We start from the raw sequence: 14,024 nt of genomic DNA on the forward strand, positions 1-14,024 counted from the left end.
CCTATTCGTCATCTGCAGAGGAATTCACATGCAATAACATTACTTAAACTTTTGGACAACATCGTTAAAATGTATAATTGACCTCCCCAAAATACCTGTTTTGGAATTCATCTTATAATTTTTTTAGAGAGCCGAACTTAAAATTGGTTTAAACACGAATCTACTGTATTTTATAGTGTGAAGGTCCATGACTACTCAATTTAATTTATAAAAAAAAAAACTCATAACTTATAAGAATTCCACGAAAAGTTAGCAAAATTGAATCTTCATGCAGAGCAATAGGAAGGGAAACGAAAGTGGATGGGACCACGTAAGAACATTCTTCCATTTATGAGATTTATTATTATTATTATTATTATTATTTTTATATTGAATATTATGCAATATTATCAAGAGAAAACCATTTTCAAGTCTGTTCATCTTCCTCTAGCTGTTTTATTAACTGCCACATAATTGTTCTGTCTACCTTCCACCTTGGATTCAAAAGATAAGTCAGAGTACGATCTACTGTGTATATAACTGTGTGCATTTATTTACTGTACTATATGCACTGGACTGATAAACCCACAAATCCATACCTAATCAGGAAAACGGTGGAATATTATGTTCTCGTCGGAGTGACAACCCGTCCAAGATTGTACTCCTTAGCGAAATGAAACTGCCTCGGCAGCCCTAATGTGCCTCATGGCATGAAAGGAATGGTTATCATCATTATTATTATGTACACATCATTGTTGTGTATTACGCCCACCTTGGAGTCTGAAGATAAGTCCAGGGACTATCTACAGCTCTACAGCTTGAACAGTGCCTTCAGGAAGTATTCACACCCTTCGGCTTTTGTCACATTTTATTGTGTTACAGCCTGAATTTAAAATGGATTCATTTAAATTTTTTCTCACCGATCTCCACAAAATACCCCATAATGACAAAATGAAAACATGTTTTTCGAAATCTTTATATGTTAATTAAAAACGAAAAGGTGAAATGTCTTGCGATAATAAGTATTCAAACCCCATGACTCAATACTTCGTAGAAGCACCTTTGGAAGTGATTACAGCTTTTAGTCTTCTTGAGAATGTCTGTATCAGCTTTGTACATCTGGATTTGGGGATTTTCTCCCATTCTTCCTTGCAGATTTACTCAAGCTGTCAAGTTGGATGGGGAGCGTCGGTGAACAGCAATCTTCAAGTCTATCCACAGATTCTCAATGGGATTCAAGTCTGGGCTTTGGTTGGGCCACTCAAGGACTTGCACATTCTTGTTCTGAAGCCATTCCAGTGTTGCATTGGCTGTATGCTTGGAGTCATCATCCTGTTGGAACATAAATCTTCGCCACAGCCGAAGGTCTTTTGCACTCTGAAGCAGGTTCTCCTCAAGGATTTGCCTGTATTTGGCTCCATTCATTGTTCCCTCTATCCTTACAAGTCTCCAAGTCCCTGCCGCTGAAAAGCATTCCCATAGCACGATGCGGCCACCATCATGCTTCACGGTAGGAATGGTGTTGGATGGGTGATGAGCTGTGCTCCATTTCCACCAGATGTGACACTTTGCATTCTGACCAAAGAGTTCAATTTTCATCTCATCAGACCACAGAATATTTTGCCACATGCTCTCAGTCTTTCACATGCCTTTTTGCAAACTTCAGGGCTGCTGTCATGTGCCTTTTTCTCAGGAGTGACTTCCGTCTGGCATCTGACCACTCTCCCATAAAGCCTAGATTTGTGAAGTGCTGCAGAGATTGTTGGCCTTCCTTCACTTTATTATTATAGGGTATTTTGTGTAGATCGGTGACAATTTAAAAAAAAAATTAATCCATTTTAAATTGAGGCTGTAACACAACAAAATGTGACAAAAGTCGAAGGGTGTGAATACTTTTTCCAAAATGTAAAAGGATGTAGGGATGATCTAGCAAAAGGAATGTAAACAAGGTCGAGATGGTCACAAGCGATTGTCATGTGAAATCATCCCTCCATATTTCTTTGAGTAAAGGATGTGCAAACAAATGGCACAATACAACTCCCTCAATTTGGGTTCACAATCACCATAAACAATAGCGTGTGTGTGTGAGTGTGTGTGTGTGTGTGTGTGTGTGTGTGTGTGTGTGTGTGTGTGTGTGTGTGTGTGTGTGTGTGTGTGTGTGTGTGTGTGTGTGTGTGTGTGTGTGTGTGTGTGTGTGTGTGTGTATAGATATAGATATAGACATAGATATAGATAGAGAGACTGTTTAATATATCACTGGTTAAATTCGTACATGGAAACAATTAACATGTATTATCATTGCAAATGGACTGAGGGATGGACAGGCACAACCATTATCGAAAGAAAGATAAAGATGTCCAAATCAATTATGGCTTGATATAATTCCAAATGTCACATCTTTGCAACAACGGTGTTTTTATCAAACTACAAAGCCCTCAGAGTTGGTTCATCTGATGAAGCTCTTCAGCCTAGATTTGGTCTAAAGTTTAAAGACCTAATGAGAAGTGTACTTGATAAACAGACTTTTCACATCCATGCTGATTTGTTTTGAAAGTATTAAAACACTGGTTTTAAAAAAGGGTCAAACTGTGGTTTCCATTTGAATTGACTTCACTATTTATGCAAGGAGTGAACAGCAAGAACAAGCCACCAAGAGGTTTATCTTTCTGTTCTCAAAATCAAAACCTACTACAGTGAGCCGACATGAGGAAGTGTTTCTTTCACAATCACTATCACATACCAACTACGCATTTACCAATCTTCACTCCACGATTAGGGGACCAGTGGTAACCATGAAATTGTGAAACACATCAGGTAGAGATAAACCACCACATTGTGGTGCTTTTCATGATAGATTAACTATCATAGCACGGTGTCTTCTAGAGCAGATGAACCATAATTGTAATGATGCTTTCCACAGCAGGTTTACCACCATATTGTGATCCTTTTCATAGTCCATCAACTATCATGCTATTGTGCTTTCTCCAGCAAATCTAGCATCGCTGGAATGATACTTTCCACAATAATGAATCATCTTTGAAATAGTGCTTTCCCAGAAATTTTTAACAAACACACAGCAGGTAAACCATCATAGTGTGTACGAGTGGCTACGCATAAAAATCCCACTTTAAAACTGTACATCTAACAAAACTAAAATAAAAATAATTCAATTAAATATAATAAAACAAGATTCGTATCTAAAGGCCCGGTCACACCTTGACGTTTTAGCCAACGTATGCCGATTTTTGAATTTTTTTTCTAAAACGCTGGCACACGTTGAATACGTTATGGGTAAGTTTTGATAACATTGAGAGCACGCTGAAAAACACTGCCATACGTCGTTGTACGTTGGCTTTAAACGTTGTACTTTTTGGTTGTCCTCAAATTTTTTTATGCTTGAAATTTCACGACGTATGCCGGCGTATGACTCACACGTTCCGCTACGCTGGCCACAAGTTGTATGCACGGTCTGCGATCGTTGACAGACGTCAACACATGCTACTTGTAAGTTGATCATAAGTTGAGACACGCCGAGGTAATGTTTAGCGTACCCGAAACTTATTTCTAACCTATGATTAACGTGTTGTTGGCAGGTTACGCGATCGTTGCCACACATCGATAGACGTTACTTTTAAGTTACTCATAGGCTGAAAGACGTCGGTATAATGGATCGTCCTAGCGTCAGCGTCCACGGCCACGGCCAGGACACTTATTTGCAGCATTCTTCAAACTTTTCTTCGGCATGACGAGGATGTTCACACTTCGATGTCTAGCTTGGCTATGATTCCAATTGTCCATCGGCAGCGTCTATTTAAAATAGTCGAGTTTGAGCGTTTTAACACGTTCAGAAGAAACGCTTCAAATTTCCAAACCCCAGTGTCAAAAAACAAAGGCGAGTGACAGCAATTTAAATCGTTCATTGTAAACAATGAAAATAGCTGAGTGGTACTGTTTAAAAGTCGTTGAGTGTAAAAAAAAATGCAATTGTTGAGCGCAAGCATCTACTTTCAATAGTGGAGATGCAGCTATTTAAATCGTTGAGTTTATCATTTAAATCGTTAAATCGTTAAACGCAAGGACGATCCATCATAACCCACACCCTCCCCCCCACACTCACCTACTACTGCCAACATGAACAAACTACTACTAATACTAATACTAATACTAATACTGATACTGATACTGATACTGCTGACATGGACATCGACTCAAAAAGGACTCGAAAACACTGTTGGGTTCCCCTTTTATGAGCAGCATTTTTATATACCAATTCCCAAAACCGCTGGGAACACGTCTTTATATGGCAGTTGTAAGCTAGAAACACGTTAATTTTTTTTTTTTTTTTGTCGACCGGAAGACGTCATTGGAATACATCTACATACGTCGATGTGTGTTGGGACTACGTACAGAATTGGTTCAAAGCACGTCAAACATAAGTTAGAAATAAGTTTCGCGTAAAAAAGACATTACCGCGACGCGTTTCGACTTATAAGTAGCCTTTATGGATGTGTGTAAGCGTCCACATATCGTGTGTAAAACTTATCCCCATCGCATGCGGAACGTGTGTCATACGCCGAGTACGTCGTAAAATTTTGAACATGTTTAAAATTTCTTGATGTACTCTACTTACTACGACGTATGATAGCGTACTTTAGCGTTCTACTCACGTATACCAAACTTACTCATACCGTATTTGACGTGCCCCAACGTTTTAGACACATTTTTCTTAGGTCGGCATACGCTGGCAAGATCGCCAAGGTGTGACCGCGATGTTGACACTTCCATTTCTACGGCAGTTATGATTCGAATCGTTGTGCGTCAGCCTTTTAATAGGCTACGTCACGACCTCGTCGGCGATGCGTGCAACGCGCTATGCCTAAGTTAGACTATCGTTGGGCATCGGTTGTGTAGGCCGACAACAGGTTCAGCATTCGTTGGTATAAGTTATCTATAACACAAAGAAACGTTCTGTGTCCGTTACCAATGCGTTATACATAAGACCAAGTCGCTATGAATACGTCCGAATCTTTAAAAAAAAAACATCAAAAGTTCAACGTAAGCCAGCGTTTTAGATACATTTTAATACATTGCCATCGCTGGCTAAAACGTCAAGGTGTGACCGGGCCTTTAACAGAGTACAAGATAATTGGTTTATTCAATTTATGCACCGTTAATATAACACATCAATATATTAAAACTACATGGAGACCATACTAATATGAAAAATGTCAAAATACACTCACTCAGTTAAGGAAAAAAAAAAACAAAATCAGATATAAACGAGAGGGGGAGCACTCGGTGGAGTGCAAAACCTCCGCCGCCAATACTGCTGGGTCACTCAAGTGAACCTTATATCTTATTCATTAAATATGACATCAACAGTGCAGATAGAGTTATAGTTCTTTTCTCCAACATTTTTTTTTGGGGGGGGGGTGGGTTGGAAATCACTTAAAACATGTATAAATGCAAGAAAAAAAGAAATCGAAATTTTGTTGAAAAAAAAGTTGCAAAATTTTTTTTTTTTCTAACAATTTTTTTTGGAGGGGGGGTGGAAATCACTTAAAACATGTAGAAATGCAAAAAAAAAAATTCAAATTTTTTTTTCAAAATGGCCACCATAGCGGCCATATTGGATTTTGGACCAAGTCCAAAATTTAATGGCATGATCCTTGGACCATACCTTACCCCCCCCCCCAGCAAGTTTCGTCGAAATCCATCGAGGAGTTTTTCGGTAATACTGTTCACAAACAAACAAACAAACAGAAAGGGGTGAAAACAGTAACCTCCATCCATCTTCGAAGATGGCGGAGGTTAAAAAGCAACAGGAATTTTAAAAGGTATGAAAAAAAAAAACAAAATCAGATATGAAAAAAAAACACTTGCACAATAAAACACAAGTAACTGAAAAATTACAAAGGTACAGTCGCCTAAAAAAAGTATTCATCCCCCTCCAAAGTTTTCACATTTTGTTGCCACCTGAGCTTATTTCATGATGCTTTCAAATCAAACTTAATATAACGAGACTTCACAAACTACTCCAAAGTGATAAAGCTGTTATTCAGTTATCATCATCATTCATCTGAAAACAATTCAGATAAAATGTGAATAAGTTTGATTAACAGAGAAAAATCAGATGATTCTCAGTTGCATACGCATTCAAACCCTTCGCCGAATTAACCTGAAATCACTTCAGGAGCAAATTATTTGTTTGAAAGGTTACAAAATAAGTGCAATAGGTTTCACCTGTATGTAATCAGTAGTTCAACTCCTCTTGGCAGGAAAGAAATGCTGCAACATGGGGTGAAGATTGTCACTCAGTACCATTAAGTTGCGATTGGCATTAACATTGCCTTCTAAGGAAATGACTGCACCCAAACCATGCCCGAAAAATGCGCCCCACAACATTATAAAACCACCAGAACCATTCACTGTTGAAACCAAGCACTCAGGGTTGTATAATTCTTTAGGTGGGCACCACACATGCACTCGTCCATTTGTCGAGAACATGGTGAAGGATGACTCAACTGACCATATCACATTTCTCCAATGCTCAGTAGTCCATTGCCTCTGCTGTTTGCACCACTTTTCTCAAACGTGCATTGCCAGGTATGATGAGCGGTTTGTGCACTGCAACCCAACTATGGTATCCCAGTCTGTGGAGTTCTCGGCAGACCGTTTTTTATAAAACTTGCTGCTCACTCCCCAGGTTGAAATTTACAGTCAATTCATGTGCAGTGGCTTGCCTGCTTTGCCTTGCATTTCAAATTAATGCACCGATATCACGATCCTGCAGTTCCATGCCAACATAATCTTAGACAACGTTGCTTGTGAACCATCAGCAAGTTGAGCTATCTTTGTCACTGAAGCTCATGCCAAACACGCTCCAACAATCACCCTTCTTTCAAAGTCACTGAGGTTTCCTCTTGTAGCCATGTCAGCTTTAATTAGAGCAAACCAGGCCGATGCAGCACTTTTATACATGACCCGAAGCATGTTGGGATGTTATTTGCTTAATTAATACATGGACCACACCTATGTCACATTTCATGTCATGGAATTCTGCAGGAGGGATGCGGAAGCATTCTTCCACAAGAAAGTCAATCAACTCACACCTGTTTGATTGAGGTGGAAAACACCATCTCAGGCATCATTCCAAAATATCCCATAAATGCTCAAATGGGTTCAGATCTGGTGACTGAGAAGGTCATGACATATGGAAAAATCAGTGTCATGCTCAAACCATTGGGCGTTGTGTGGAAGCCATTGCTTTCAATATACTTGGTGGCCTTCATTTATACAGGTGATTCCATTTTTTTGTCCACGACCTGTATCCAAGGAGTTTTAAGGTGCAACTCACTTGGTCAACCAACAAGGAAAACATGAAGACCAAAGAGCTTTCCAAGGAATTCAGACATGAAGTGGTGGAAAAGCACCGTTCAGGAGAGGGTTATGAGAAGATTTCAAAGTCACTCATTATCCCTTTGAGTATGGTGAAATCCATCATTAAGAAATGGAAGACATATCATACCACTCAGACTCTACCGAGATCAGGTCACCCATCAAAACTCAGCAGCCGTACAAGCAGGAAACGGGTTCGGGATGTCACTGTAAATCCAACGATGACTTTGAAAGATCTGCAAGGCTCTATATCTGAGATGGGGGTCAGTGTTCATCAATCAACAATATCCTGTTCTCTTCACAAAGCTGGCCTCTATGGACAGGTGTCAAGAAAGAAGCCATTACTGAAAAAAACAACATCTAAAATCTCATATGGAGTTTGCGAAAAAACAAGAAGAAAAAAAAAACATTTTAATGATACAGCAGGCATGAGGAGAAAGGTTTTGTGATCAGATAAGACAAAAATTGAACTTTTTGGTTGAAATTATGCAAGCCTAATACTGCACATCACCTAATCACCACCATCCCTACTGTCAAGCATGGTGGTGGTAACATTATGTTATGGGGCTGATTTTCATCAGCAGGGACTGGCAAGCTTGTCAGGATAGAAGGGAACAATGGACGGTGCAAAATACAGGAGATTCCTTGATGAAAACATGCTTGAGTCAGCCATGAATCTGAAACTGGGAAGGAGATTCACATTTCAACAGGACAATGATCCAAAGCACAAAGCTAAAGCCACCCTAGAATAGCTGAATACGAAGAAAATGTTCTTGAGTGGCTCAGTCAAAGTCCTGACTTGAACCAAATTGAACATTTATGGTGAGACTTGAAGATTGCAGTCCATAGACGATCCCAATCAAATTTGGCAGAACGAGAGCAATTTTGACGTGACGAATAGGCAAAGATTTCACCATCTCACTGTGAAAAGCTGGTAGAGACCTTCCTCAGAAGACTCATAGCAGTCATTGCTGCAAAAGGTGCTTCCACCATGGACTGACCTAAGGGGCTGAATACTTTTTAAACCAGTGAATTTTGAACACCTCAGCCACCGAAAGTGAATGGAAGTTCGATTTTTACCTGTCAATCTGTCTTTGAACAGGATATCTCAAAAAGTTGTGGACGGATTCAGACAAAACTTGGTTAACAGGTTAAGCGTTTGTGACGAGTACGAATTGATTTGATTTTGGGGAAGATCCGAATCCAGATCCAATGCGAGAATTTTTCAAGTGATTATTCACCATTGAGAGATGGGGTCCAAAACAATATGTTGTGTGATGTCCCAAAAAAGTTGTGGACAAGTTATGACAAAACGAGCTGGATACGTTAGTGAGGTGACAAGAGGAAGCCGATTCGATTTTGGTTCAGGTTCGGATCCAGATCCTGCCTATCAGTAGGATACAAAATGTAAACTGTTCAGCCTGGCGGGGGTATGCGCTCTACCGTGTGCCATTCCAGTGTGTACATGTTTTTTGGAGATATCCCTGACATATAACCTCCTTCAACCATAACAGTGTTTAGTTTGATTTCTTCAGTTATGAATAAAAAAGTTCATTTGAAAAAAGATGTTTAGACATCATTCGTAATTCATCTAAATGTGGCATTATTGGTAGGGGGGGGTGAATATTTTTGTAAGCCACTGAATACAACATAAGTATAAACTTATGTATATTTATATAAGTATATTTATGAATACAATATTCATAAATATTGTAAACACCAATATGGTTTCCAGCGATGTTTCCATCGCAATGACAAATACAAGATTTGTCATTGCAAATACAAGTAAATGCACCTGTAATTTAAAAGGTTATTTTAAACACCTTGACCATATCAGGTCTGCATGCTCAGGCCAGCCAACATTCGATCATATCTCATGTGCAAACGTAAACCCCACATCCTCTGCAGAAGCACCTCGCTCTAAGGGGATGATCGGGGTGCATCATTAGAGTTCTCAATGCAGGTTAAAGACAGGATGTCCAAGTAAATATTGTTGTGGGAATGCCTTCTAAAGAGTAGCTTTGCACATTATAGCAATTGTTATTTCCCATCATGCCTGTTTAAAATAAGCACGAGGTAATTTAATTGCGATATAGGATTATGCATCATAATGTGTACAGAAAGCTATTGTCTTCCCTCTCAACATGCGTGTCTAAAACCGCATTCCCTTGACACCCTTTTCATGTTTTATCACTTTGTAATCTGTCATAAATGTTCTTTAAAGTGATCTAATGGGCCATCGGCAGAAGTTTAGATGGGAAAAGCTGACCATCACGATCCCCCATGATCATGATCCGTCTCATGCCGACCATGACATTGTCAGCACCATCAAGGTACAAGGTCATGGGGGATATCCCCACCCACAAACTGGGCCCCAGGCCAATGGCAGCTGAGCGGGGTGGGTCGAGTGAAATCACGGCCTCAGGTGGGGACTGAAACTATAAAAGAGGGCAAAGCAAACTGCAGGGCAAGAGATGCTTCAGGATCCGATGGGCAGAGCTGCACACGAGCTTTAGTGTCCTCCGTCGGCACAAGATGCATCCCTGCTGCAGAACGTGCTCCCTCCACAAGCCACAGCTGGTCCCGTCTCCCAATCCTGTCAGCTCGTGTTTGCGGCATGAACTGTTCCCGCCAATCGGAATACTTCCACATGGTTCTTGTATGAGCATGTCAGTCTTGTCACCTCTTCTGGTCTTCTGAGGAATGTCTGGGGCTTATAAGGATAGGAGAGATAAGGAGCTACTGCTCATTCATTCTCACGTGCCCACCAAGTTTCATCCAAATCTGTCTAAATTTTTTAAGTATCCTACTCACAGGCAAACAGATAAACCGACGGAGGTGAAAACATATCCTCCATCCACCTTCGGTGTCAAAGGCAAAAATATTCTTTGTAATGACCATTCAAAATAGCCCAGCTTGAGGTGCCACATCGCAGGTGTACATCCTGAAATGCAATTCTACAAATACAACAACGGCTTTTAAGAGGAAAAGATCAGAAAAATGAGGAAAATGTCAAAACCTTAAATCTGACAAGGGAGAAGGCTCCCCATGGAAACTATTGGTCCTTAATTGGAACCTCTCCACTGGAAAAATCACCAGTAAAGGTCATGGAATAAACGATGTTCGGACGAGTAAAGCAAAGTTTATTTTAATAAACACAATGACCTCATTCAGTTTGAAGTAGCATATATATTTTTGAAATTGAACTGTTCAAGCTTCATAAGCATTCTGCATGGTACAAGAAGCAAAAATCACCACTCACTTTTCAGATTCAATCAGACATGGAATTATTTACCAGTTCAATTATAGGTGTATGAAATGACTTGAAACAATCCCATAATGGACCAGCTTTACAAATTGAAAGTGAGCCAATACATGCAAACACATGATGCACTCCAGTACTGATGTAGTCTTTAACAAGCTCACCTGCACTGGGAAATGGCCGAAACCCAGGCTTCACAATCAGCCTCGTTTTCTGCTTGGAACTCCAGGACCTTTTGTCCATCACTATCGAAGTTGATGGTAAAGTAAACCTGCAGTGAGGAATTGAGAGGATTAGTGAAGCCCACAGTAGCTCTGCCATGATGATCACACTTAAGGAGATCCAAGTACCCTACATCCCTTCTCGCCACGTATATCAAGGTCCAAGCTCTTGGAGTCCTCCATACTCATCAATATGTCCTACGCTTTTCTACAAATCCATCAAAACCGCGTGGTTCCTCCACTGGCTCCTTTTTTGGCTACTTTTCAATGAAATGCAGTCATTGATGGCGACCCACATTCACAGCGACTCGCTGCATGCATCCCTGCTCCCATTGGATTTCTGCCATGGAAGAACAAACACTTTCCTGTCTCATCCATCATCGCATGTACGGCTGTTTTCCAATGCTTGTCTACTGCCAGCTTAAGGCGAGGAACTTCCTGTTGAACAGGGTATATTGCACAGCTTTACATCAAAACATGGGACTGTCAGCCTCGTGTGCACTCATGAATAGTGCTGCTCGCTACTGGGGCTTAGTTTGTGTGATATCGCCAACATCTGACACTCAGGCATTAGCAAGAGTGTTTGAATCAACAGAACTGTGCCACTTACATGCAGGCATTATCCAATTATCGGATAATCTGCACGATAGTATAATTACGCAGGATTGCTTCTCTGCAGATGTTGAGTGTTGGTCTCCAAACTGCTTTGGGATGGACAGACATCAGAAAGCATCCAGTAAAGTGTGTACCCATTAAAGAAAGGGTCATCTGTATATTACTGTAAGTGGTAAAATGGGGAAGGGTGGCAAAATGAGAAAAGGAGGGATACTTAGTGAATGAGATAGCAGAGAAAAGGGTGATGATTTGAATCGGTGAGGAGGGGGAAGAAGAATAGCTAAAGAAGGTTGAGAGGAGAAAAGAGGGTTATGGTATCTCGAGAGATATTGGTGACATGGGAATAGCTCAAAAGTCCAAATTTTCACATATGTACTGTTTTCATTATTCCTAGATTGTTTATGGACAGGCTAATGGAATGCCATGTATGTATGTGTATGTGTAGGTGTGTGTAGGTGTGTGTCGGTGTGTGTGTAGTTTTTCAAAAAATGTACTTAAAGAAAGCATTCGATTTCTCCTATGTGTATATATAATATTATATATATATATATATATATATATATATATATATATATATATATATATATATATATATATATATGTATATATATACATATATATACATATATACAGATAGATATATAGCAAAAATTAATTCCTGTGTGAGGTTCGGATGAAAAAATTCTGACTCAACCCAGGACTCAAACCCAAGGCCCTCATCACTGACATGGCAGCAGCCGACTCACTGAGCCATTGAGGCTTCAGGATAATCTCAGAAATTTTTCACACGAACACTGCAAGTTTTATAATGGCCGATGGCTTAAGTGCCTGGAAGGCAGACTGTGTGTGTGTGTGCGTGTGTGTATGCATGTGTGTATGTGTGTGTGTGTGTATGTGTGTGTATGTAGGTGTATGTAGGTGTGTGTGTGTGTAGGTGTGTGTGTGTGTAGGTGTGTGTAGGTGTGTGTGTGTTAGGTGTGTGTGTGTAGGTGTGTGTGTGTGTGTAGGTGTGTGTGTGTAGGTGTGTGTGTGTAGGTGTGTGTGTAGGTGTGTGTGTGTAGGTGTGTGTGTGTAGGTGTGTGTGTAGGTGTGTGTGTAGGTGTAGTTTTTCAAAAAATGTACTTAAAGCATTCGATTTCTCCAAAACAACACTTTCTTTGCATTTTACAACAAGATACTTCATCAGACAGTGGGGATACCCATGGTTTCAGATCTGGCTCCTTTTTTGTAAGTTTGGTTCCTGTACATGTACGAGTCTGATTGGGTCCAGAACATGTGCAGGAATAAACAACAAACAACAACTGCATGAAGATGTGGAACCACCTTTAGATTAATTGATGATTTACTCACAATTAATGAAGGGTTTGTATTTGATCATCTTCACGATGATATTGTTGCGGTTCTCAGAACTGCATGCAGACAACAGATAGTGTCCCAAGACAGTTATTCCATTACTATACGTGTAGATAGTCCCCTTCCTTTTGTTTAGCGGGACAAAAAGGGAGTGCGTTGCAATTATCTAATAGCTAGGGTTGCTTCAATCATTTTCTCCTTCATTTCATCCCCATTCTTCTTATTTTCTGATTATTCCTGAGGTAAGTCAGCCATGTGCGCCTTCGCTGTGAGGTGGGGCCTCATGGATGCCAGTGCGTGTGGCGCCATGGTGGGAAAACTGCAGCGCCGAGTCATGTGGTGTGCTTGTTGGTGCGGGATTGTCGGCTCGAGCTTCCGATGGTCTGGGGAGAATTGCCGATTGCATGAGAAAGCCATGCAAGTAAATACCTCTTAAGAGGCTGCATGAATGGTGTTTTTCACGGCATGGGAAACACGGCCAGCACGACGCTCACGCTGCACGAAACGTGCACAGAGACCGATAAAGACGACTCCACGCCATGTTTGGGCGGGATAAGATTGTGTGAGGTAGAAGCGGCTTGTTCTTTTTTCACATCAATATCCGACGCATATTGTTGTTCGCCCCGAGCACACGCTAGCGGAGTCGTATGAACGCAAGCACTGGCCACATGCATAATGGCGGAACCGCACACACTGTATGGAATGCGTTTGAAAGCAGACACGTACGCCGCTCGTGAGACGTACACGGATTTATCCATGGCGATGTACCTTCGGTCCTCGCTGGCAGCGGTGGATTCTCCACGGATGATGAACGTCTTCTCGTCTCTGTGGCCAGCAAGGCTGGGATCGAGCCGGGGAATGTACAGTGCGGAATGTACAGAAACGCGTGCCAATTTTGGTGTGGGCGATTCATGTCATCTCGGGGGGTCGGAGCACAATATTGCCGCTGTTTGAGATGGCCTTGCTGGAAACGAAGTAAGGCGGTTTCCGGCCCAAGCTGGCGGGCCACATGAGGGGTCCGGGCCAATCGGAGTGCCCAATTCGGGTGATGACGTTTGGATTTGGCATGGCCCCTCCCCCTGAGCTGCAGCCCCTATAAAGGTCAGGGCAGTCCCTCTTGCCCTCCATCTTGCCTCCTGCTCCTCGTCTCCGTCTCTCTTTCGCCTCGCCTCATCGACTCTGCCACGACCCGCCTC

The 14,024-nt window shown here is 41.2% G+C and overlaps 1 protein-coding gene across 5 annotated transcripts in view; it reads right to left on the reverse strand.

Annotated features, from left to right (window-relative positions):
* The window catches only part of LOC147016933 (ras-specific guanine nucleotide-releasing factor 2-like), a 140,577-nt gene that overhangs the window by 105,074 nt on the left and 21,479 nt on the right, over positions 1 to 14,024 (reverse strand). For all 5 annotated transcript variants that reach the window (XM_085846198.1, XM_085846196.1, XM_085846199.1 and 2 more), the window contains exon 2: positions 10,804 to 10,910. In XM_085846198.1, the coding sequence (XP_085702324.1) occupies positions 10,804 to 10,910 (107 nt within the window). The remainder of the gene's footprint in view (positions 1 to 10,803; positions 10,911 to 14,024) is intronic.

This window comes from Eptatretus burgeri, chromosome 11 (genome assembly GCF_056783735.1).
Source record: "Eptatretus burgeri isolate ZD-2024b chromosome 11, Ebu_testis_v1, whole genome shotgun sequence".
In the NCBI taxonomy this organism is placed as follows: Eukaryota; Metazoa; Chordata; class Myxini; order Myxiniformes; family Myxinidae; genus Eptatretus; species Eptatretus burgeri.